We start from the raw sequence: 22,383 nt of genomic DNA on the forward strand, positions 1-22,383 counted from the left end.
CGCTACCTGTGCCTTGTGTTTGCTCTCTCCGCAGGACGGTCCCGCGCCCTCCGCTGTGAAGAGCAATGGCCGTGACTCTAGAGCAGGCCCGGCGGGTGGGCTATGTCTGCCTGAAAGCACTCCTCAGGTTCGCTTTTATGGTCGCCAATAACCTGGTCGCTATTCCGTCCTACGTCTTGTATTTAATTGTGCTGCAGCCCCTCCGAGTGTTGGATAGTAAAAGCTTCTGGTATATCGAAGGAGTATTATTTAAGTGGCTTTTAGCTATGGTGGCTTCCTGGGGCTGGTGGGCAGGATATACAGGTAAGAATGTCTTATTATTTAAAATGTACAAATGTAAAGATATCAATGTGTTAAAACACAGATGTTTTAGTATGGGGACATGTAGGGGAATATCTAACTATAGTGGGTATGTGGGATGTTTTTCTTTCAGGTTTCTTATACAGATTCTTTGTGTCTCTAGATTGAGATGCTAAGTGTACTGAAACATTTTTTTAAATTGTAGGTACAAACTCACTATGTATTAAGGAAGAGTTTCTTAATCAATACTTTTAGAGTACAATCGGAAATTATTTTTCCGAAGTATCTTGATCACTTTGTTTTAACGTTACATGAAAAAGGTCCATCTCCTCCAAAGAGAGTTGATTTGTACTGCCTGATAGAGCCAAACTTTTCTTTATTAAGTCTGTGCATCTCTACACCATCTCCACTTAAAACTATCAGGACAGAAGGCTGTTTGACGTGAAGCTCATGTCAGAAGAGTAGGTCTTCTATTCCTTGCAACAGCGACTGTCTTTTTTGCTGCTTCAGAATGGAAGGAACCTCTTCCATACAAATAGTGTTACACAATGTTTCTCAGCTGTATGGCTCTTCATTTACTGTGAGTGGAGCCGATTACAGAATCTGTAGGGTTTTTTCCTCTGCATGCTTGCTTTGCAGTTATTATTGAATTTATTTTTGCTTGTTAGTATTCATAGGCTCATCAAGGTGCTGAACTGAACTGAAATACTAAGGAAGGCTCTAGCCTTGTCCTTGAATGCACTGATTTTCATCCTGGCTGCTGCACTTTGTGCAAGGAAACAGCTATCAATTCTTTGTATGTGCTTAGACCTTGGAAAGGGGAGGAAATTAACCTACTGAGTGCAAAGTATGAACAGCCCTCCTAAGATTCTTTCTTTCTCTTCTGCCCAGGCTGCATCTTCAGGTCTTGTCCATGTAAACAAGGAAAAAAAGGAATGGCAGCACACAGCTCTGGAGTCTGGTCAGACTCCTGATTAGTCAGAAAGTCAGTGTTGGGACAGATGGTGTACTCTTTTTGTTAGGCTACAAGAGCTGAAGCCTCTGTGATAATGCGTGTTTTGGTGCCCTGTCGTGTGCCTTTCCTAGATGCACTGATTTTCTGTGGATACTTTAGGTGAGCTTTCAGTTCTGAAGGAGATGGTGGCAGCAGCAAGCTAGGTCTGTCGGGCTAGAACTGTCGCAACGTTGCACTGCTTCAAAATTGCCTTACCTGGTACAGCTCAAGCTCTTCCAGATATGCTGTTTTGAAAATCTCTTTATATGTTAATATTTGCTCATGAAAAGAAGTCCACATAGTGTTTGCAGTGGCAGGTATATTTTTAAAACTCTGCTTTATGCCTTAAAGCACAAAGGCCTTCCAGAAGGAAGGATTGACTTTCAAGGTGTCGTGTGTATTATTGATTGGAAATGGGAAAGTTTATGGGCTTAATGGTAACATGAAAGTCATACAGCATATGACCCTGGGGATTCGCTGTGTGTATTGACCGTGCTAGTTAAAATTCAAGCCATTGTCCCATGGCGGTATGGTTGTGAATTTTTGAAAGCAGTTTCCTTGGGATAGTTTTACTGCTGACTGCAGAACTGTGTGGTTTCTTTTGCCTATTGCTTGGAAAGTGGTCTTAGCATGATCTGCATCTCCTGCAGTCTTCCTGAAGCATCTGTTGATTGGTGTTGCCGATGTATCTTAACGTTTTAAAATCCTTTGTTTCATAGTCTTGAAATATCTTAGTATGGTTGTTTGAAGTATAATTTACAAACAGCTACACAGAAGTGCTTTCTGGGATGGTTTATGTGTAAAGAGGCCCTTCTTTTTGCTTTTTACTGTAAAGCGTGCCTTTAATTTTGGGGACGATTTTAAGCAAATGCTTGTACGAAGTCTCAGTTTAAATATGCTTCGTTTAATTTGAAGACATTACCATGTTTTCTACTGAAATCTACAGAACAGCAAGGATAGCTTATTTTTTTGTCCGTTCTTTCTTTACCATCATGAGTGCTTACCACCACATGCAGAGCAAACCTGGAAAGTGTATCTTTCGGACTTCAATGTACATAGGCAGACCAATTTATGTGTCCGTTTCCAGACAGACAGATTTATAAAAGAACTGTCACAAGATCCCATCTTTTTACAGAGTATGACATAACTAATTTGGAACTGAAATACTACTTTATTAGAGTTGGTATCTAGGACTTGCAGTGCTGCATCTGAGAGAGGCATTGCTCCAGAATTATTCTGTTTTCAATTCCAAAAACTAAGCTGAAGATAAGTTTCAATATGTTCCATCTTTGCAAAAGTAAATATGCAATAGTGGGTATGTATGGGTTCACTGAGAAGATTCGGGGTTTTGCTTTGCTTTGGAGTAGCAGAGCAGTTGAGTTGGTTTGATTTGGTTTTCTTCTTGGTGGAGAGGGTTACCAGCTGAATAAGTGTGCTTGTGTTTTAATTGGAGGTAGTGTTCTGCCAGTTGTTTTGAAGGTGTGTTTAACTTTTTGATTTATTTACTTTTTCCTCTTTCGAGCTTCCATCATCTGTTGGGTGAGAAGTGACATAAACTGTTTGCAAAATAGATTTGGGGCTAACTTTCTCCTTCCCAGTGTCCCCTCTCTAAGTCTGTATGTAATGTGTAGGAGAGAGCTCAACACCACATGAAGAAAATATGGTGAGTGCTAGGTTTTCCTTCTGGGCTTTGCTGCTGTTGTGTAGTTGTTGGTTTATTTTATTGACTGAAGCTGGAAGAGCTGAGGAAAACTCATGAACTAGGTCTGCCCTTCTCCTCCCCACCCCCGCATAAACCTGTATTTTTGTGCTAGGATCCTAGAGGATTTGTTACAGAAATTGCATGATCTGTCTCTGTATCAGCAGCTCTAATCTGTGTTTTTTGATAAACGTAGGTGTTTCTGTTTGCAGATGCACTTGATGTTACGTAAAGAGAGAGCGTGTAACTGGACAAGCAAATAAAGGGAGGAAAGGGAAGAGAAATTGTAAAGGTCACTCTACTTTCCCTAATCTTTCTTCTTAAGATGCAAGTATGAGAGAGAACTTGAGTATAATTGGTTGCCTTTGAGTTTTAAAGGGCAGACTATGATAAATATCTATGTTGTTCTCTTGAACTCTACAGTGTTTCTTATGAAAAGGAAAGCTGTCTTTTTATAAAGAACTTTCAGATAGTCTAGCAGTATTATTTTACTTTTATATGCTTTCAGAAAGGCCCTCTTGTAACTGTTCTAAGCCTCTTTCTTTTTTTTAAGGCTTTTTGTATAAATGTGTTGCTCTCATAGGAGCTGTTCAGTTAGAACGCTCGAAATCTGTGTATTAGTGTGATCTGAAAGGCACCTTTGAATAACACATCTAAATATTTTCCTGCATTTGTTGAAAGATGCATTCTAAAAAACGCAAACTAAAGAGTGCTTGATCCTTTGTTGGCAAGTACCTCTTTCCCCCCCTATACTATAATTTGTCATTTAATATACAAGTAAACCAGAAACCACTAAATAGTGCAGTAGACGTAATGGGAGGGAGATGGAGCATATCTGTGGTGGTGGATTTCTAATGACCTCCTGCTTACCTACAAAACTAGTTTTAAAGCAACCATCTTCTAGACTTGAACTTCTTTGGGCAAGCAACTATTGCAAACTAAATTTTAATATCCCTGTATCTAATCAAATTGCTGAAAGTAGGGCTGCTAGAGAAAAGCTTGCTTTGCTTCAGTGTGCTTAGACAAACTGTTTTGTTGTCTTCTCCTGCTGTCTAAATGCAGAAGTTGGCATTAGCCTGCGGTAGTGTTGTTGTGATATTGCAGTTAGAAGTCTCTACGACAGCAGAGTAATTGGTTAGTAATGCACTCCTGATGCTCATGATGCTGACATGCTTCACTCAGCTCAGCTCGGTCCTACTGCAGGGAGCAGTGGTCTGTGCCCAACCTGTACCTCTGGCTGGGGACGTGGAGCTGGTGGAGAGTGTGTTCTCTGTCTGCAGCACCCTCAATGCTCTGCTGCCTCTCAAAGCACCAGAGGACAGAAGTGTTGCCTGTGGTCAACAGGGTATGTGCATCTTGGGAGGGGGTTCCCTTGAGAGTTGCACTCGACATATTTCATACTCTAGCAGTGAAGAGGATGACTCAAACCCTTCTGTTTTGGCCTCTTGCAACACGCACAGTCTTGCAATAGTCTTGGACAGGTTGGTGGGCTGTGGGCTGATGAAGAGAGGAGTAATAACACCTCTGTTACCACACAAAGAAGTCACAGTGGTGTGAGGATTCTTACTGGTATAATGATGCAGTTCTTAATAAAAAGTAAACTAATCCTGTGGTATTACCTGTTACTATTCTATGTCAGCCAGGAAGGTGACATTTAAAGAGTGGCTGTAGGAATATTCTGGTTTTGTCAAGCGAGGAGAATTTCCCTTTCTTCCTTCTTTGTTATTCAGCCGAGTAGAGTAGAACTGAGATTTTGATTTTTGGTTATGTCCCCTCTCCTCTCCCTTCAAGTGATGTAAAATTTATTTGCTGTTGTGAATATTTTTGTCTTCCAGACCTGTAAAAGGTGCAAGTGGAGTTGCTGTGACAACACTTTCTCGGTGCAGACAGCATGCGCTGTCTGTGCTGCTTCTCATGACAAGTCGGCCCCTCTCCTTGGGCAGGAGAAGCTGGAGAACAGCAGATGAGATAAAGTAATATTTTGCCCCAAATAAGGCAGGAGGTGTTATTTCAGGAGACCTACTATGCCTCTTAACGCTGCCATTGTTTTCTGCCGTCCTCTGTTCCTACAGTAGTATTTTAACTGGCAATATTTTGGTTTTGGGACTGTTTGCAACTCTGAGTACTGGGTAGGGAGGGGTGTGAGGAAAACACTCATGTTTTTGAGGTCAAGCAGCGTGTGAAATGGAGAAACAATTTTGTTCTTTGTTTGCATTTCCTTTGAATGTGCAGAAATACCTAGTGTGATTCAGTAGATTTGGATAGCAACATAGCACACAGGAACTTTAGTTTGTGCTTTGCCTATGTGTTGAGTTTCTAGGTAATCCCTGGCTTAAATGTCACTTTCTCTGGTGTGTATGGTTTATGTATAGGTTAGGGTGAGATCAAGCTGGGATCTTTGAATTTATTTCACTGTTTGTAAGAGGAAGTTTGTGTGTAATTTGTGACCTGTCTTGGTAAGAAAAGGTCAGAGTTGAATGAGTTGGGGACATTGGAGCTGTTTCTGCAGCAGCCTCGGAGCAAAGGTTGATGGTGCCTTTGCGTAAGAGGAGGTAAAGAGTACAGTGAACTTACTGTCAACTTCTTTGTGCAAGTGATGTGTCTGTTTGTAAAGAGTGTTATCCAGTGACCCTTGTCCTATTTTAATAACATGTAAAAATCACACCAGGAAATTCACATCTCTCCTATTTGAAACATGAGTTACAGGCTTTACCGTACTTCTTTGTAGTTCATCTAGAGTCAGCAAGATGTCAAAGGCAGTAAAGCTTATCTTTAATTTTCCTATTGTATCATTTAACTGTAAAGGATCATTCTAAAAGACTGGTATTGAAATACTCTCTGAATTTTATTTTTAGAAAGCTACTGCCTTCTGACACAAAAGTTAAAGTACACACTTGTGTTTTACTAGTGGTGTGTTTTGCTTGTTGCTACTTATGTCCCTTTTTTTGTTTTAGTGTGGGTTAGTCTCTGCTCTTACTTCACCTGCTCTGGATAATACAAAAACTATTGCAAGTAAACCAGATCTGTCACATCTGCCTAAGGATAGTAAAGGTGAAATTACTGAGGAATACCTATGCAGAAAGGTGTGATTATTCATGTTTAAGTCCAGGAATGGCCGTGGGATGCTTCTGAATTAGCTTATGTGCTGATAGCCAAAGGAAGACAAAGTTTTGGAAATTCTGGGTTCTCTTCCTGCTTATGGCTGAGTTGGTTGTTTTTAGGATGTGTTTTTATCCCTCTTTGTTCTTCTGGGCCTTTGATTTTAGCTTATCTATTCATGTAGTCATCTTACTTCTCCCTTTGTTGCTGGTTGAGTGCCTGAAAGGATATGACTAAGGATACCTGAAACATGTCTCTCTTTGTACCTTTTCCTGCTCTTTTTCTTGATGGTAGGCTTTTAGGAACCATGTGAAATAATTGCAGGAAAGCCTTTGTCCAGCTCTGATTTAGAGAAGCAAAAATCTTAGGGACTTAAATTCTTTGCCTGCAAATTGTTTGTAGAGTGTATGAAGGAGGAATTTTTTCCCTGCTTCGACAGTGTGATCATGTCTGTATTGGAACATGTCAGAGATGGTGCTTTTCTATCAGAGATGCAGTTTCGCATTCTAATTTAATATTACTGTTCTAAAGCATAGAAATTGTAGAGCTTTTCAGGAAAACTGGATTTAAAAAATGGTTGTTTAATGTGGATAAAGCCTATATTCTCCATCACTTTTTTCCGAGAAATTACTTTTTTAGAATGAAACTCTAAACAGATAAACAGAATATAACAGTCTCACTTTCTGTTGGGTGTGTGCAAGGGACGGAGAAGTCTTGCCAAAGATTAGTTTGGAGAAGTTTTAAGCTGCAGAAAAGAGGATCTTAAAAATGGAAGAGTTGTGCAACCGTAATTAGACAGGGCAGTTAGTAAATCCTTTATGGAATATGAGCTTAGTGGTATAACTTTCCAGTGTGAACTGAGCCAAAATACAGCTCCAAGATATGTAATCTGCTCGCGTTTATTATAGTGGAATATAAACTCTAATGCCTAAGATGACACGTCACATGCAGGATTGTGTAGGTACGTAATTGCACTGCTGTTGCAGTCACCACAGTTGAGATAATAGTCCAGCCACTCGTGTATGCAGTTACTGAAGTAAATAAGGGCAGTGTGTTTGCATTCCTAAAAATGCTCGCTGACACCAGTGAGGGATTCTGCATGTAAGGTTGGCCTTATTTTTTTTTCTCTCCCCCCACAAGCGTTTCAAGCAGGGAGTGCCACTGAAGAAAGCCAGTCTCAGCCTTTCAGACTCATTCTGCCACCACTGCTTTGGTTCTAATTGGCCAGATATTTCAATGATTGTGTGGTGATCTGGATCACGGCCCTGATTCACACTAGAACTACCCGCCCCCCTTTTTGTGCTCTGTGACTTACAAAACACAGCTCCTAATCCAGTGCATTTTGTGGGTGTGGTGAAAGAGGGTGGTGGGTACAAATAGTAAAGAGAAAGAGGAAGGAACTGTGTCTTTTGGTGACAGTACCAGCTTTAATGTATTTGTTGAATTATTGCTTATGGCCCCAGTCCAAAAGAGCAGTCCCGTGCAGGATGGGGCTCTAGTATGCGAATACAATGTCACTGAAGTAGATTTCTTCACCTATTCTTACTATTTTATTAACCAGTTAGTATTTAGACTGGAAAAGTGCCTTCTGCAAAGTTCCTTTAGAGAAGGAAAGTAAGTATAGGGTGAGAACAAAGGGTTGTCATAAACTGAAAACTGGTTGATACAGGAATAAAAAGACTGGTGTTCATTTTGATGAGAGCTGAGCAGTGGGGTTCCTCTGAAATTTTGGATTCGTACTGTTTGAGTCTGTCAGCTACAGAGACAGTTGTAAAGAACTTCAAAAGTACTTCAGCTGTATGAATACCCAATAAAATGCAGTTGTTGTTCAGTGTTGAGCAGTCCAAAGTAATAAACATTTAAATAAAGTACCAGTTTAGGAAATAGATTAGTATCATGATAGAGAGCTTAGGGAAAGTTTTGTTTCTGTGCACAACTATACTTTCTGTTACAAAATATGTAAAGAACAGGATGGAGAATAATACTAAAAAATATCAGTGGTTCAACTTCACACTTTGCTGGTTTTATCTCAGTTGTTTTAAAGCTATTGAAGAATTAAAAAGAGGCTCCAAGAGAGTCAACAGCTGCATTAGTTCAAGATGAAATCAAATCGGAACAATTTCATTCACAGATGAACTTGAATCAGAACTGAATTGGACAACTCAGTGGTTCTGTTTCCTGGGCAGAATGGAGTGGAAGATACGCAACCTGCATGCCTCTCTGTAAAGAAGGAGGGGAGTTTTAGTGTCATTGGAAGGTAGAAAATTAAAGTACGTAGGATAATAAGACAGCAGTGCCCAGGGCTCTTGGTTTATGTTAAATACTTTCATTACATCTTTTTACAAATACTTTGCAGGATGCTGTCAGTGGTGTTACTTCTTTTGAGTCACACGACATAATCTGAAATTTGTTTAACTGTTATAGTTCTAAAAGGTAAGGAGTTGTCCCTGTTTAAGGAGTATAGTAGTTTTAACTAGCTTAGAGATTCACCTCAGTTTTCAAATTTAAGTAAAAGGAGAGGGGAAAGATGAATAGCTTTATTACTGCTTCTTGCTCATGTAGAACTACAAATAGAAATGGTGCTCTAAGGGCAAGGGCCAGCGGTGCTGTTGTTTGGGAGGACGTGGGTGCTAGGAAGTTGAATCATTAGGACAATAGCATGAGTGCTTGTGGATGTGGTTTTCTGGTGGCAAAAAAGAGGATTTTGTCTGAGGTTTTTTAATTTAGTTTCATTTATTTTCTAGCATCCTGAAATTAAAAGCATGTGCAGTTTCTGTGAAGGTCTGTAGTGTCTGTGCCTGCCAGAGCTGAAGAAAAAAAACTCCATTAACATTAAGAATACATATTTCTGGTTAATGCAAGCCTCAGTTATGTTTGAGTGTGGTGTTAGAGTCGCCATTTAGCAGCATTTTAATATAATTTGGTGTCTTGGGTGTATTTTATTATCCATGTAGATAAATGTGTTTTAAGCATAGTTTCCTGATGGGATTAAGCTACTTGTTTAACAGCGCTTCTTTCTCTCACCCCTCCCACACTTCTGATTTGCCTCCTTGCAAATTTGTCTGTGATTGACCAGATGGTTCAGATTTCAGACTAAATTGTGTTCTCAGGAATTTTGTGAAAACTGCCAGCTGAGCGGAGGAGAAGGAGACCCAAGTTAGAGCCTCAGCTGAGGGGAGCGCAGGCAGATTTGGCCATTGCGCCTTGGTTGACGCCTGCTGCATGTCCAACCAGTGCAGTGATGGTTTGGATTTGCCACAGTGCTGGTGTACCTTGTCCAGCCTGTTGAGGAGATGGAGGTGAGACGAGTCTTTGGGAAACCAGGCTTTGCTGCTTCTGGAACAACATGTTAATTTGACAATGAAGCAGCATATTTTCATTTAAATTATCTTCAGTCCACCTTGCTTATCATAGCCTCTCGGATCCAAAAGGCATGCACAGATAACTGTTTAGTCTTAAAATTAGGAAAAAGGACAAGGTGGTGAAAGAACTTGAAGTACTGTGTTTTTAAGACTTTCTGCTCTGCATGTAAAACCAGGAGTTGGTGCAGCCTCCTAAAGGAGAACTGGAAGGACAGAAGGTCTGAAACTCTCAAGAAAGAAGAGTGATGCTGTGATTACTGTAAGCAGGACAGAGCCAAAGCAAAAGTCAGTTATGAACCTGACCCAGGGACACGCAGAAACATGAGGCTCAAGGTGTATTTGGGGAGACCTGGGAGAATGCAGTGGTGTGGATGGTAAGCAGCATGAGGATCTGTCAAGAAGGGTTCTGTACTGCTGTGCAGCACGCGTGAAGGCATTGCATTGGAAAGGTGGCCTCTTGGTTTTGTACCTGAACCTGGTCTATTTGGATATGCATAAATATATAGATGGCCTGGCAAAACTCCAACTCTGGTAACTGCCAGTTTTGTTTCCAAATGCATTCTTTTCATTTGGAGAACATATCCATTTTTATTTCCTGTGCTTGTCTCTGGCATAAGATTCAGTTGTTGTTCCTCCTAGCAACAGCTTTGCTTGGAAATAAATATAGCCATAGCCTGTGTATATACTAATATACCATGAAGACCTATGAAGTTTGGTTTACGTTTGTAAAAATGCTTTCAGATGAATGTATGGTTAAGATAAATGTGTGTCTGTTAAACCTTTTCCATGTAGTGGATTACATTTAAACAAATGGAGGAATATTTTGTGTATATGAGACTCTTCTATTTTGTATAGTCAAATCTGATACTTTGGTCTTCTAACCTAGTATCAGACAAAGGAAATGTGACAACAGCAAAGCCTTTACCCAGGTAATTCTGTTGTCTTGGATGTTTTTAAAAATCAGCTGATGCCTGCCTTGGGCTTCTGGAATTTGACGAGATTTTTACATGCTGGAGAAGCACGTTTGTCCCCCATCTCTTTTTGGGGAGAAAATACTGAAACATGCCTTCTTTCACTCCTTCATTGCTCACATTCCTTACAAATGTTTTAACAGCCTAGTAAACTTTAAAAGCAAAATTGCAGAGTTGGGCTCATGTAACCATTGAGTGTTGTCATCGTGCGTCACTGTATGTCCTGGTTTCACTGGGATAGAATCATAGAACTAGTTTTCTCTTCAGGAAAGCTTCTCTTTTGGTAAAAAAACCTGCAGCACAATTTGATTTAGTGGGAACAAAGTTGGTAAGACTCTTTGTTTTAGTTTTTCGCCAGCATTGGTATGTGATGATCAAGGTCTTAAGCTGTTTTGATCTAGCCGGGTGCAGAAACTGGAGGGAGCAAAAGCCAGGGCAGCTGACCTAAGCTGGCCAACAGGATTGTTCCGTACCATAAATGTCACACTCAGTATAAATTGAGGACTTTGCTGGGGATGCCCCTTCTTTCCTTGATGGTTTCCTTGGAGGGTTTCGCCCATCATTCTGCTCCTGATGTCAACTCCCCTGCTTGTTGTGACCACTGTATTAGCAGATGACACTCAGCTGGGTGGGAGTGTTGATCTAATTGAGGGTAGGAAGGCTCTGCAGAGGGACCTGGATAGGCTGGATTGATGAGCTCAGGTCATTTGTATGAGGTTTAATAAGGCCAAGTGCCAGGTCCTGCACTTTGGTCGCAATAACCCCATGCAGTGCTACAGGCTTGAGCAAGAGTGGCTGGAAAGCTGCCAGGCAGAAAAGGACCCGGGGGTGCTGGTTGACAGCCAGCTGAGCACGAGTCAGCAGCGTGCTCAGGTGCACAGAACCAGCATGCCCAGAACCATGAAGTGATCTAGAGCCCGCTCAAGAACCATAAAGTTACCTAGAACCTGCTCTAGACCCATACAGTGACCTCGAACTTGTTCTAGACCAGCAAGGCTATCCAGAACCCAATCTAGAAACACCTCCCTATCAGGCCTCCAAAATTCAGACCTGCTCTAGAAAGAACCTGCTCTCTGCACCAACACCGTCCTTGCTCTACAACCAAACAGACCCTGAAACCCAACTTCTGCAGGGGATCTGGATTCCAGGGACAACCCAGACTCTAGAGCCCTGGCCTAGGTATGAGCTTCAACAAGGCCAAGTGCCAGGTCCTGCACTTGGGAAAAGCAGCTCAAAAGCTGCCCTTTTTGTCTGAGGAAAGAGTAATTTGTGACACTTTTGGCATGTGCTTCGTGAGTAAGTCAAGGCACTCATAACCACAGATCATGATAAGTTGCATGTAAAGTGCTTACAGTGTCTGTTGCGACCCACAGACTTAGGAGTATTTGAATTAATAATAATATTAATTGTATGTAATGTAATTAATATTAGTATTAATAGTAATAGTAATATTAATGTAATATCTTCTTGTTTTGAGGCATGCTTGCTGTATTTCAATTGGAGAAGTCCATTTCCACAACTCTATTCAGCCTCTTTAGTGGTGCTCTATGGAGAAACAGCTCAGCAGTGAAATACTGTTTTAAATTGAAGTATTCTGAAATCTGTGTTTTTTTCTATTTGTTGTTCCCCCAGCATTTTGCTGTTCTAATTTTTGCCATTTGTTCCCAATGTATAGAAAAACTTTTTGATCCAAGATGTGATTTAAAGTGAAAAAAAAATTGAAGAGTGAGAAAGGAGGAAGAGAAGCCTCAATTACTGTCATTGCAACAGCATATTTCAAACTTGAGACATGAGTATTTCATTGAAAGTTGCTTTGAATATTAGTCTGTGCATTGAAGATGAGGGGAGGTATCAGAGCCAGCCATTCAGAATGTTTGAATAAATTTGTTTGTATCGAGTCTGATCATTTTATGTGCATAAAAAGTACTACTGAAACTCCCAGTAAGACTATCAGCCACAAATCTAAGGTATTTTTTGCAGTTGCCAGCAGGTATAAGAGGATTATTTGTTTTGTAATAGTAACAGATGCCAGAGAGCTAAATTTTTTTTAAAATTAGGAACAATAAACTTCCTGCTACTGCTTTGAGGTAGATCAGCTAGAATAATCTAATGAGAGAGGCTCATTTTTTCCCACTAATTACTTTATTTGTGATAGCCTGAGAGTGCCATTAAAGGCATTGCTTCTGATTTTATGATAATGGTCTACTGCTGACTGGCAACCTGAAACATGGCCACACACTTAAGAGTTGCTGAACTGGTGTAAGGTAACCTGGGGTACATTTAAATATGGTAAGATGCTTTGTTGCTTGAATCATTTGCTGCATCACACCAGCAAAAGTACTGGGTTAAGTTCCCGGCTGGAGTTATTGCCGTACACTTTCTCCAGCATGCTTTTCAAACTTACTATATGGCCTCTTGTTTTAATAATGGGACTTGCATAAACAGAAACATAAAACTGAATCTAGGAATTTGCTGTTATGTTAATCTTCATCATTGGCTTGTTATTGTTTTATGATTAAATTATGTTGATTAAATTTGTGGTAACTGAACATCATTTTCCCCTTGGCCTTCATAAACTCCCTTGATTGAAAAAAATGAAAGTAATATCTAAGAAGTCCAAAGAGTAGTGTTTTTACAGTTCTTGTTCATGTTATAACTTCTTTGTTGTAAAGACTGTTGCTTGTACTGTGGGTGAGAAGTTTAATAAAGTTCTTTGAACCTAACAGTGCAAACCTTTAAGGCTTCTTTTAAAAGGTTCATGTTTGTGCTTCTTTGCATCTGTATCCAGTTATTTTTTGATTCTTTCCCTGCCTTTCATTATTAAGTTTTCCTCTCCACATGGCAACTTAAATTGCAACTGACTGACTTCTGTTTTGTGGTGTGTGGCAACACTAACCGACTGGAGCTGGAGGATGGTGCAGAGGTGTATAGGTGTATAGGCGGAGGAGAGGTTAATGCTGCAGATCTTTGATTAGTAGCCAGTTTTATTGCTGGAAGATACTGATTTTAAGATTATATTATTTCTGCAATTTCAAAATACACTGTTTGAATATGTATTTCTGTTCTTATGATCATTCAGGTGCTCAGTAGCTCTGTGTTTTCTGTCCAGTTGAAGAGGTATAAATGGTCAATGTCCTTCAAGTGGGGAGAAGCTCCTCAGTTCAGAGGTCCCTGTAGGGAGACAGTACATAAATGCACAGAATGGCCTTTTGCCTTTCCCATGTAGGCCATTTCACAGATAATCTAAAAGGAAAGGGCTTTCCAACTACATCTGGCCCTGCTTTGATGTGGTAATTATTTGTACTGTATCATGAGGCGAGCTGAAAAACATCAGCTGTATAAGCGAGGCAACATAAGCAGCACTTTGTAGACCTGAAGAATATGAAGCAAGAACTGTAAGGTAACTGAAGTTGATTTAGATAAGCAGAAGGTAATGACCAGAGCTGGAATATAGGGGTGGTCTTACCGCATTCAGAATATTGATTTCTGGTAATGGTGTTGTTGATTTTCTTGACTTAAACCTTCAGCCAGTGATTAAAGTCATGCAGTTTGCTTCTGTTAGGAGGAAAAATTGATGAAGATCTGGGTTCTTCTTTTTCATTAATATGATTTATTTTAAAAATATATGCAAAATATATATACATAATATATACTGGACTTCTGAGTCCAGTTGTATTTGAACACTGGGAAAACAGTTTCCTTGCTCAGTAGTGTAATTATATTTCGGGTTTTTTTTAACTTAGCACATCTTCTGAAAAGCACAGTCTTAGTTCTTACCTGTAGTCACTGTGGCAACTTTTCTTGATGTCTACCCTTTTGGCTGTACTCCTTGTCTGCGCCTGGTCGTGCTATGGTTCCAGAGCAAAGTAGGTGAACACTCAGGGGCCGATCAAGCCTTTTTGCCATGCTGTTTACTTACGGTTGGTACACAGGGAGAGATGGATGCAAACTTTCATTTGGAGTTCTAGGCAAGTTCCACATCTTGCTTAAAGGAAAGTAACATTTGCTCACTTCAGGCCTTATTACTGTTTTCTGATTTCTGTATTTGATAAACCTCAAGGCACTTCAGGGAATTTCATGGGTACCAGAAAACCCCTGGTTACCTCTCTAGCTACGATGTAAGTGCGTTAAAATGACATGCTTTATCAGCTTCCTATGAGAAATTGCTCTCCTTTGTGCAATCTAATGCAAATTTTCTGCATTCTGAATGTCTTTCATCTGAAAGAGCCTCTTGTATAGCACTCTGAAAAGTTTATGGTCCCAGAATATACAGTAACTTAAAACTTGCAGTTAAGAATGGAAATCAGACTTCCAATTCATGTCTTCTCGCTAGCTGGCCTCTCCAGTCCCTTGTGCAGTGGGTAATAGCTAAATTCTGTTGGGTTATTCCACTGTCCACAGAAAGACTTGGTATTCTTGGCCTTGGGATATTTGTTGTAAAATTGCTGAATATGTCGTGTTATTTCTGCAGCTGTGTTTTTGGGGAAAAACATCTGTAAAACTTCTAGATGCTCTGGTTTCCTTAAAATTACATAGGAAGCTTGCTATCTACAAATCTCAAAAGGAGAGGAAAAAGCTGTCTCTTCCTGAGGGTCATTGCTATATGCACCAGTTACTTGCTCTTTAAAGCTGTATTTTCAGCTGGTCTGACTTGGAAATCTAGATTACGTAGGAGCAGAATCTTCTGTATGGCTAGAACTGTGGCTTTCCAAGTCCCTTACGTTTTTTTTCCCAAGAAAAAAATCTAACCAGCAATTTCTGCAGAACTTAATTGTAATAGAGACTGCTCTCTTAAATAACAGTGAAAATTTTGTGTAGTCTTTATTAGGATTTCATTTTGGGCAGTTATCACAGAATGTACTTAAACTTTTTGTAATAGGTTCCTTAAGTCATATGTGTTGCCATCCAGAAGCAGTAAGGACCTGAATCTCTCTACTTTGAAAGCAAAAAAAAAGATACCTACTGTGGGCTACAGCTACCTATTTATGATCATAAGTGGTTCTTATCTTTATCTTTTTATTGCAATCAGACTCTGGTTGTGTCTTTTTTTTCTTCTTCTTCTTGAAACAGAATTGCAGATGTTCCCCAATTAGTTGCTTAAAGGCTTACTTTTGTCTTGTAGATGCATTTCTTTCCAGTGAAGTCTTTGTCCAGTTTCCCCAGTATTCATATTTTTCTGGACTATCCAGTGCAAACTCTATTTCTGTTGTATAAAGAAAGTTTGATTCCTGATATAAAGTCCTGTGATGTTGCAGTGCACAGATCTGCGTAAGTGGCCGAACAGTTGAACAGAAACAGTGGGAGTGCTGTGGTCCTCTATGACAGCTTGTTGATTATGAGCTTGTTTTAGCCAGCTTGTGTTAGACCACTTGGTTTGCATCTTGTGTTTCTTTTGTGTCTGCTTTGATCAAGATCCTTGGAGTTGACATCTAAGGCCGCAAAGCAGGTTTCAGCCATTCCCCCCAGCTTTGAAAGAGGAAGTCCTCTCTCTGGAGGATCAGGAGTGCTGTTTCACATGTCATTTGCTTTGCATAGACCATTACCCTAATGGGATTTTTCACACTGTTGGTTTGGATATACTGGTTTTTGGTGTTGATTACACAATCCGAAAAGCATCCCTTTACTTAGGGCCATGAATCCGAGTGTATTTTCTGGGCATTGTCTCTCCTGCAGCCTGACTGGGAAGATCTGCTTTTTTGCTGTTAGCTTTTTAAGACTGCATGACATGGTAGCTGTATTTTTTGAGCCACCGTAACAGTTGAGGGATGTGAAGTACCTTATGAATGGTCCTCTGGCATCACAGAGAATTTCACATCTGGAAAGACAAGCAACAGGATCAAATTAGTAATGCATACCATTGCTGGTGACTCAAAAGGAAACTGTAGTAATAGTATTGTAGTTTGCAATACTGCCCCCGGGTAGATTCTACTCCTAGACAGTTGGCTCTGTAAAGACAGCTCAGGTTATTGTTAGGATGCAGTAATGTAACTATGACAGGAGGTGTGCTTTCAGAGTGCTCTCTTATGGAGAAAATGCTTCATTTGCTTTTCCCAAAAATGTCCAAAACCTACTGAAAATCAAACAGCTGCCACCCTGTCCCTGTCTAAATAGCTGCTCTTAGTGTCTATGGTACGTGTCTACTAAAGTTTTATAACAAGGATGTTTATCTTTCTTGTACTTAAGCTTACAGGGAAAAGGAGGAGAGTGGACGTTTACATGTTAAACACATGTTCTAGAGTTCTTTAGAAGAACAAAACTCTACGGTTGCCATGGTCTGAAGTCCACAGCATGTCTAACAAGTTTGCTGGTTTTAAAAAGAAATTCATAGCAATTTAGAAGGCAACTTAGGTGACTCGTGCTGGTTATGCTCTGCAGGTAGGCCAGCGGGTACTGGCCTGGCAGGTCTTCCAGCATAGCAGAGGGCAGTTCCATAAGGATTCATTCTGGTCAAACAGGTGCTTGCTGCCCCAGCATCCCACTTTCTTCTGAGAGCTCTGGTTGTGCTGTCTTGCCCCTTCTTTTTTTTTTTTCTTTTCTTTTTTTTTCCTCAGCACAAATGCTCATGTGGTGTTGCAATTGCTCTCTTTTGCTTCTCAAGTAATAGAGCAACTTGCTGAAAATAGAAAAAGGAAGAAATACCTTAGATAAAGATAGAAGGGGAAATAATTGAGGCCTTCCAACTTTACATGCTTTTTGTTCTTCTTGTTTACTCTAAATTTTATGTTTAAGTAGGTGTCAGTAGCTGTATCTAAGTGTTAAGTAATCTGAGTGTCTCAATGTTTGAGTAACTAAAAGTAGCTCAATTTGAATGTAGCTGCTTGCATAAGCTGCATTTCAAATGCAGACAAAACAATCTAAATAGAGCAGTTTAATTTGCCATAATATTTTGTAATATAGCTAAAGATACAGATGAAGATCTGAATAGCTCCATCTTTGAATAAAGATCTCAAGACATTATAGCAGGGAACACAATGTCTTATTCTGGCTGAAATGCATCTTTGCCTCAAGTTTGTGGTGTTGGTTGCTGGTCCCACCTTTTTGCCTGGGTCTCAGGATCCTAGGTCAATGCTGTTTCTTCTGTGGTTAAGATTTGAACTATCCTTCAAATTTGTATCTTTGCTGCAGTTCTGCAGCAGTAAGATAGATAAACCTTGCCAGTTGTATTTGCAACGTGTGCTTTGTGACCGTAAAGGCTCCTCCTTTTTGTGCCACAGGGTGAAATTGTAGGTTTTGTTGTAGTTGAAGGTATCTGCTAAGAAAGGATTTTGTTAACGCTGGGTTTTTCCTCCCGTTGTCAGTCTGTAGTTCACAGAATCACAGAATTACTTAGGTTGGAAGGGATCTCTGAGAATATTTTAGTCAAAACCCCTGTTCAAAACAAGGGCAGCTAGAGCAGGTTGCACAGATCCATGTCCAGTCAGGTTTTGAATAGCTCCGAGGATGGACATTGTGCAACCTGTGCCAGTGTTTGACCACACTTACAGCAGAAAAGTTGGGTTTTTTCTTTTTTTTTTTTTATGTTGAAGTGAGTTTTCCTGTGTTACAGTTTGTGCCCATTGCCTCACAGCCTGTCAATGGATGCTGCAGACAAGAGTCTGGCTAAGACGTCTTTAGTCCTCTCCCTGCACCCCTATCAGGTCCTTACATATGGGTAAGATTCCCCCTGACCCAGAGGTTTTTCTTCTCCAGGCTGAACAGTCCAAACTCCCTCAGCCTCTCCTTGTATTAAAGATGCTCCCTCTTAGTGGCCCTTTTTTGGATTCACTCCATTAAGTCTCACGTTGTACTGAGGAGTCCAGAACTGAGGAGTCTAGTGCTCCAGGTGTGCCCTCCCCAGTACTGAGCGAAGGGAAGGTACCACCTCCCTCCACCTCCTGGCAGTGCTTTTCCTCATGCAGCCCAGGATACTGTTAGCCTTGCCATGAGGATGCATTTCTGGCTCCTGCTCAGCTTGTCCCGCAGGGCCTTTTCTGCAGAGCCACTACCCAGGTGTGGGACTCCACACTTCCCCTTGCTGAACTCCCTGAGTTTCTTGTTGGCTCGTTTCTCCTGCCTGTCCGGATCCCTCTGAACAGCAGCACAACCATCTGGTGCACCAGCCACTCCTCTCAGTTCTGCACTGTCTGCAGACTTGCTGCAGACTTGCAGAGAGCACAACCTGTCCTCTCATTCAGGCTGCTAAGGAGGATGTTAAACAGTACTGGTCCCAGTATCGATCTGGGGTACAGTCCTAGTAACTGCCTCCAGCTGGACGTTGTGCTGCTGGAGGTGATGATTTTTATCTCCTACAGTTTTCCTTCTTAAAGCTCAAGTCCTAGTGTTGACATCAATTTTGGACTACTTTATCCCTTTTTTTTGTTCTCTAAATGACTTTTCCCCTTTGCTCCCATTTTATTTCTCATTCTTATGTAGAGGGGAGGCCTGCCTCTTAACTGTTTCTGACTTGAACCCAGGAAGGAGCCACTTCTCTGGCTCTAGATGGGAATTTTTGTGAAGATACCCATAATTTTTAAAGTATGAGGGGAAGCCATGGTGCTTTTACTGAGTTGTTCCTGTCTGTCAATGTTGATCTGTCAGACTCTGTGTGTCAGCTCTGTTTCTGCTTGGTTACTTGCTCAGCAGTAGAGATGGGGCAGATGAGTATGGGTAAAGTACTGCAGTAACCTGCTGAGTTCAAATTATTAAAAATACAGAGCTGCAGCCAACTCTTCTTTGCTTGAAAGGGTGAAAAGGGCAACAAAAATAGCAAGCTCTGTATTTGCAGCATTTTTTAGTTACCCAGCTGCACTGCTGGTTTTTGATCAGAGAAGAGAAACACTTTTTCCTCTTCTCACTACTCTTAGTGATACTTAACCTTTTACAAAGAGTAATGTGCTTGAATTGTTGTAGTAGTGTTATATTGTGAAATTCCTCTGTTTTAAAAGTAACTCTTCTTTTTAATTATAGAAAAGCCAATTGGTTTTTAATTAAGCTGTCTTACAGATATAACTGTCCTTAAGCAGTTTAGATGTATTTTGCATTGTGGCCATAGTTAAAATACTGCAGTTTCAATATACAGTACTCCGAATATGGCTTTTAAGACTGTGGTATTGATTTATGCAAATTTGATTTTGGACTACCCTCTCATTAAGAGTAAAGATCAGTGTTATGAGTGAAACTGCAAGAGTTTGAATCTTGCATTTTAAAAATATGCAACACTGTTCTGTGGCTTTACATACAACTCATGTGCTTGAATGGTGAGAATCCTTTCTCACTTGTTAAAATCATGTGTGTAGAGAAAGTGACCAAAATGTAGGACCCACAGCCTTGTTTGACAAAAAGAGTGTATTTATATAAACGCTGGACCAATTTTGCATTGACTGTTGTGTTTCCATCATTGTAGCTGACCTGAGGATGAATGGCAGAAAGGGCAAACTGGTAGAAAAACTTGTATGTCTTGGTGGTTCTCCTTAAGATTTTCAAATCCATAATATCTGTCTAGGGAGCAATAAAACATGTGTGGACCAAATTTTCTGGGGACATTTATTCATACAAGCAAACCTGTGGCCTTGGGATTGTCAAAGCAGGTTTCTTGCCATGTAAATCTGTGCAGTCTTAGTAAGTGGCAAATCTTCTCTCTGCTCTGTGTAACATTGTAGCCGAGACCCTTCTCTTCAAAGTCTTTTTGATGGTTGTTTTACAGAAATATGTTTCTTTGCTTTTGTCACTTATGGTGTTACAGCTTTTTGGTCATCCTCAGAGTGTTTAGAAGCTTTTAACCATCAAAAGTTCGTTAGCTTATGTATGTCTTTTTGGCTGTGGTCATCTTAAAGACAGGCTGTGGTCATCTTAAAGACAGTCCTGTAAACTTAATGTCTTTATTTGATGACATTGGAAATACAGATTTTTGAACATCGGTTGGCAGTGTGTGTTTCCACAATGCAGCTAGGAATGACCAAAATGGCACTGAATGTGAACTGGAGCAATAGCAGTTAATCTGAAGTATATCTACTGTTGGTTCAGATTCCTTTGTCTTTTTAGGACCTTGGTGACTACGTGCATCTAACTAGGTAATTATTTCTACGTACTTTGTAACTGCTTAGGATTACTCAAGCCTGACTGATTTTTCAGTATCTCTTAATAACCTTTACTTGTTCTGAAGTTTCATTTCCCATGTGTTAAAAACGTAAGAAAGTATTCTTGCATGATGAGAAAAAATTGTGAGACTGCCCCATTGCTTTGGCTTCTGTGCTTCAAACAAACTTTTTTTTCCTGGCTGTTATAACGTCTGCAGTATGTAAGGTATTAGAGCTTTGGGATATTAGTGCATGAAGGCATTGATGTTCCTCTGGGTGGTTAATACTGAATGTATTTTATCTGTCACCGGGAAAGAATGTGCTGTACAGCTCGCTCCTTCTGCAAGTGGTCTGACTCATGAGCTCGAGGTACTTCAAAAGGATTTCGGCGCTCCATCCCATTCTTCAGCCTTGCAGTTGCTTTTCTAATAATAGAAGCAGCAAAACAGACAGTGGAGTTTCTTCTTGGCTGCTACAGTTTATTGCCATAATTCATAGTCATGAAAGCTGACATCAGTCACAATCTTCACTTTTTACAGTCCACATTTGCCTGTGGGGCTACAAACAGTGAGTCTTTTGTACCGTTCCTTGGAAGCAGTAACCACCATATACAGCTGGGGTTCCAGTTTGGATGGTCACATCAGCTGAGGTTCTAGGGCCAGGGCTCTAGAGTCTGGGTTGTCCCTGGGGTCCAGATCCCTTGCAGAAGCTGGGTTTCTGGGTTTGGTTGGTTGTAGAGCTAGGGTGCTATTGGTGCAGAGAGCAGGTTTTTTCTAGAGCCAGATCTGAGTTCCGTATTTGAAGGTTCAGTAGGGAGGGGTTTCTAGATTGTATTCTAGATAGCGACACAGTTCTAGGTCAAATTTGAGATTACTTTATGGTTCTAGAGTGGGTCCTAGGTCAACTTTATGATTTAGAGCAGGTCCTAGGTCAAACTGTGGTTTGGTTTGGTTCGGTTCTGTTCTGTTCAACCTTAACATTTCCTAGCAGTTCAGTACCTGAGACATCATCTCTCCCACCAGCCTTTGTGTATACAAATGATCAAGTCGAAATAGTAATCATGTTTAATAAATAATAACAATTGCTGAGGTACATAGCAACCTGTAGAACATAATGTTCTGGTTGAAAAACTGATGTGCCCACTGCCTCTGCACACTGACTCTTGATATTTCACCGCCAGAAACAACTGCAGTCTCTTTAATAGCCAATGGCCTTGGTAAAAACTGCTCTAATCCTTGGCTAGTAAAGTAAATCGTTGTAGCTCCTTCAAGGCCCAAAAACCTGAGGGTCTACCCAGGACTTCAGCATGGGGTATGTGTCTTCTGCCAAATGAACAGTTGATGCTTATCGAGCAGTTGAATGAGACCTCTTAATGTCAGCTGACAAAGAATCACATCTATAAAGGAGAGACAAATGAGTTTAACAACTGTACACAGTTGCTCCAGCTGAAACGTGCTTTGATGAGCCATTTGTGAGTAACAGTAAAGCGGGGTTGCAACTTGCCAGGCACAAATGCTTGAGTACAAGGAGGATTGTTTAAAACAGAAACCTGGTTGTCATGAGTTACAGTCACTGTTGAATCGCTAATTATAATTTTCCTTCTTTTAGAAAGCACGGTGACTTTTGAGGAATCAAAAGAGGCTGTCCATTAATAATGCTGATTATTTGTTACTGAAGGTTTGCAAGCGATTGACAAAAGGTGGTATTGTTCAGTTCTAAGTGTTTCCAACCTGCATGTTCTTGGGACAGGTTTTCTTGAAGTCTTGGCTCGTGGATGCAAGTGATTACAAGTGACCAGAAGGAAAATAAACTAAGAGGTGGGAAGCTCTTCTCTAAGAGGAGAACTAACCTCTTCTAAGAGGTGGAGTAAAAGCTCTTAACTTCTCCAATTTTTAGAGAAAGT

General features: G+C 40.5%; 1 protein-coding gene across 1 annotated transcript in view; it reads left to right on the plus strand.

Moving 5' to 3' along the window:
* Positions 1–24: 24 nt before the first annotated feature.
* The window catches only part of LPGAT1 (lysophosphatidylglycerol acyltransferase 1), a 59,943-nt gene continuing 37,584 nt past the window's right edge, over positions 25–22,383 (plus strand). The window contains exon 1 of the mRNA XM_010182833.1: positions 25–303. Within this exon, the coding sequence (XP_010181135.1) occupies positions 66–303 (238 nt within the window). The 5' untranslated portion in view covers positions 25–65. The remainder of the gene's footprint in view (positions 304–22,383) is intronic.

This window comes from Mesitornis unicolor, unplaced genomic scaffold (genome assembly GCF_000695765.1).
Source record: "Mesitornis unicolor isolate BGI_N332 unplaced genomic scaffold, ASM69576v1 scaffold15864, whole genome shotgun sequence".
In the NCBI taxonomy this organism is placed as follows: domain Eukaryota; kingdom Metazoa; phylum Chordata; class Aves; order Mesitornithiformes; family Mesitornithidae; genus Mesitornis; species Mesitornis unicolor.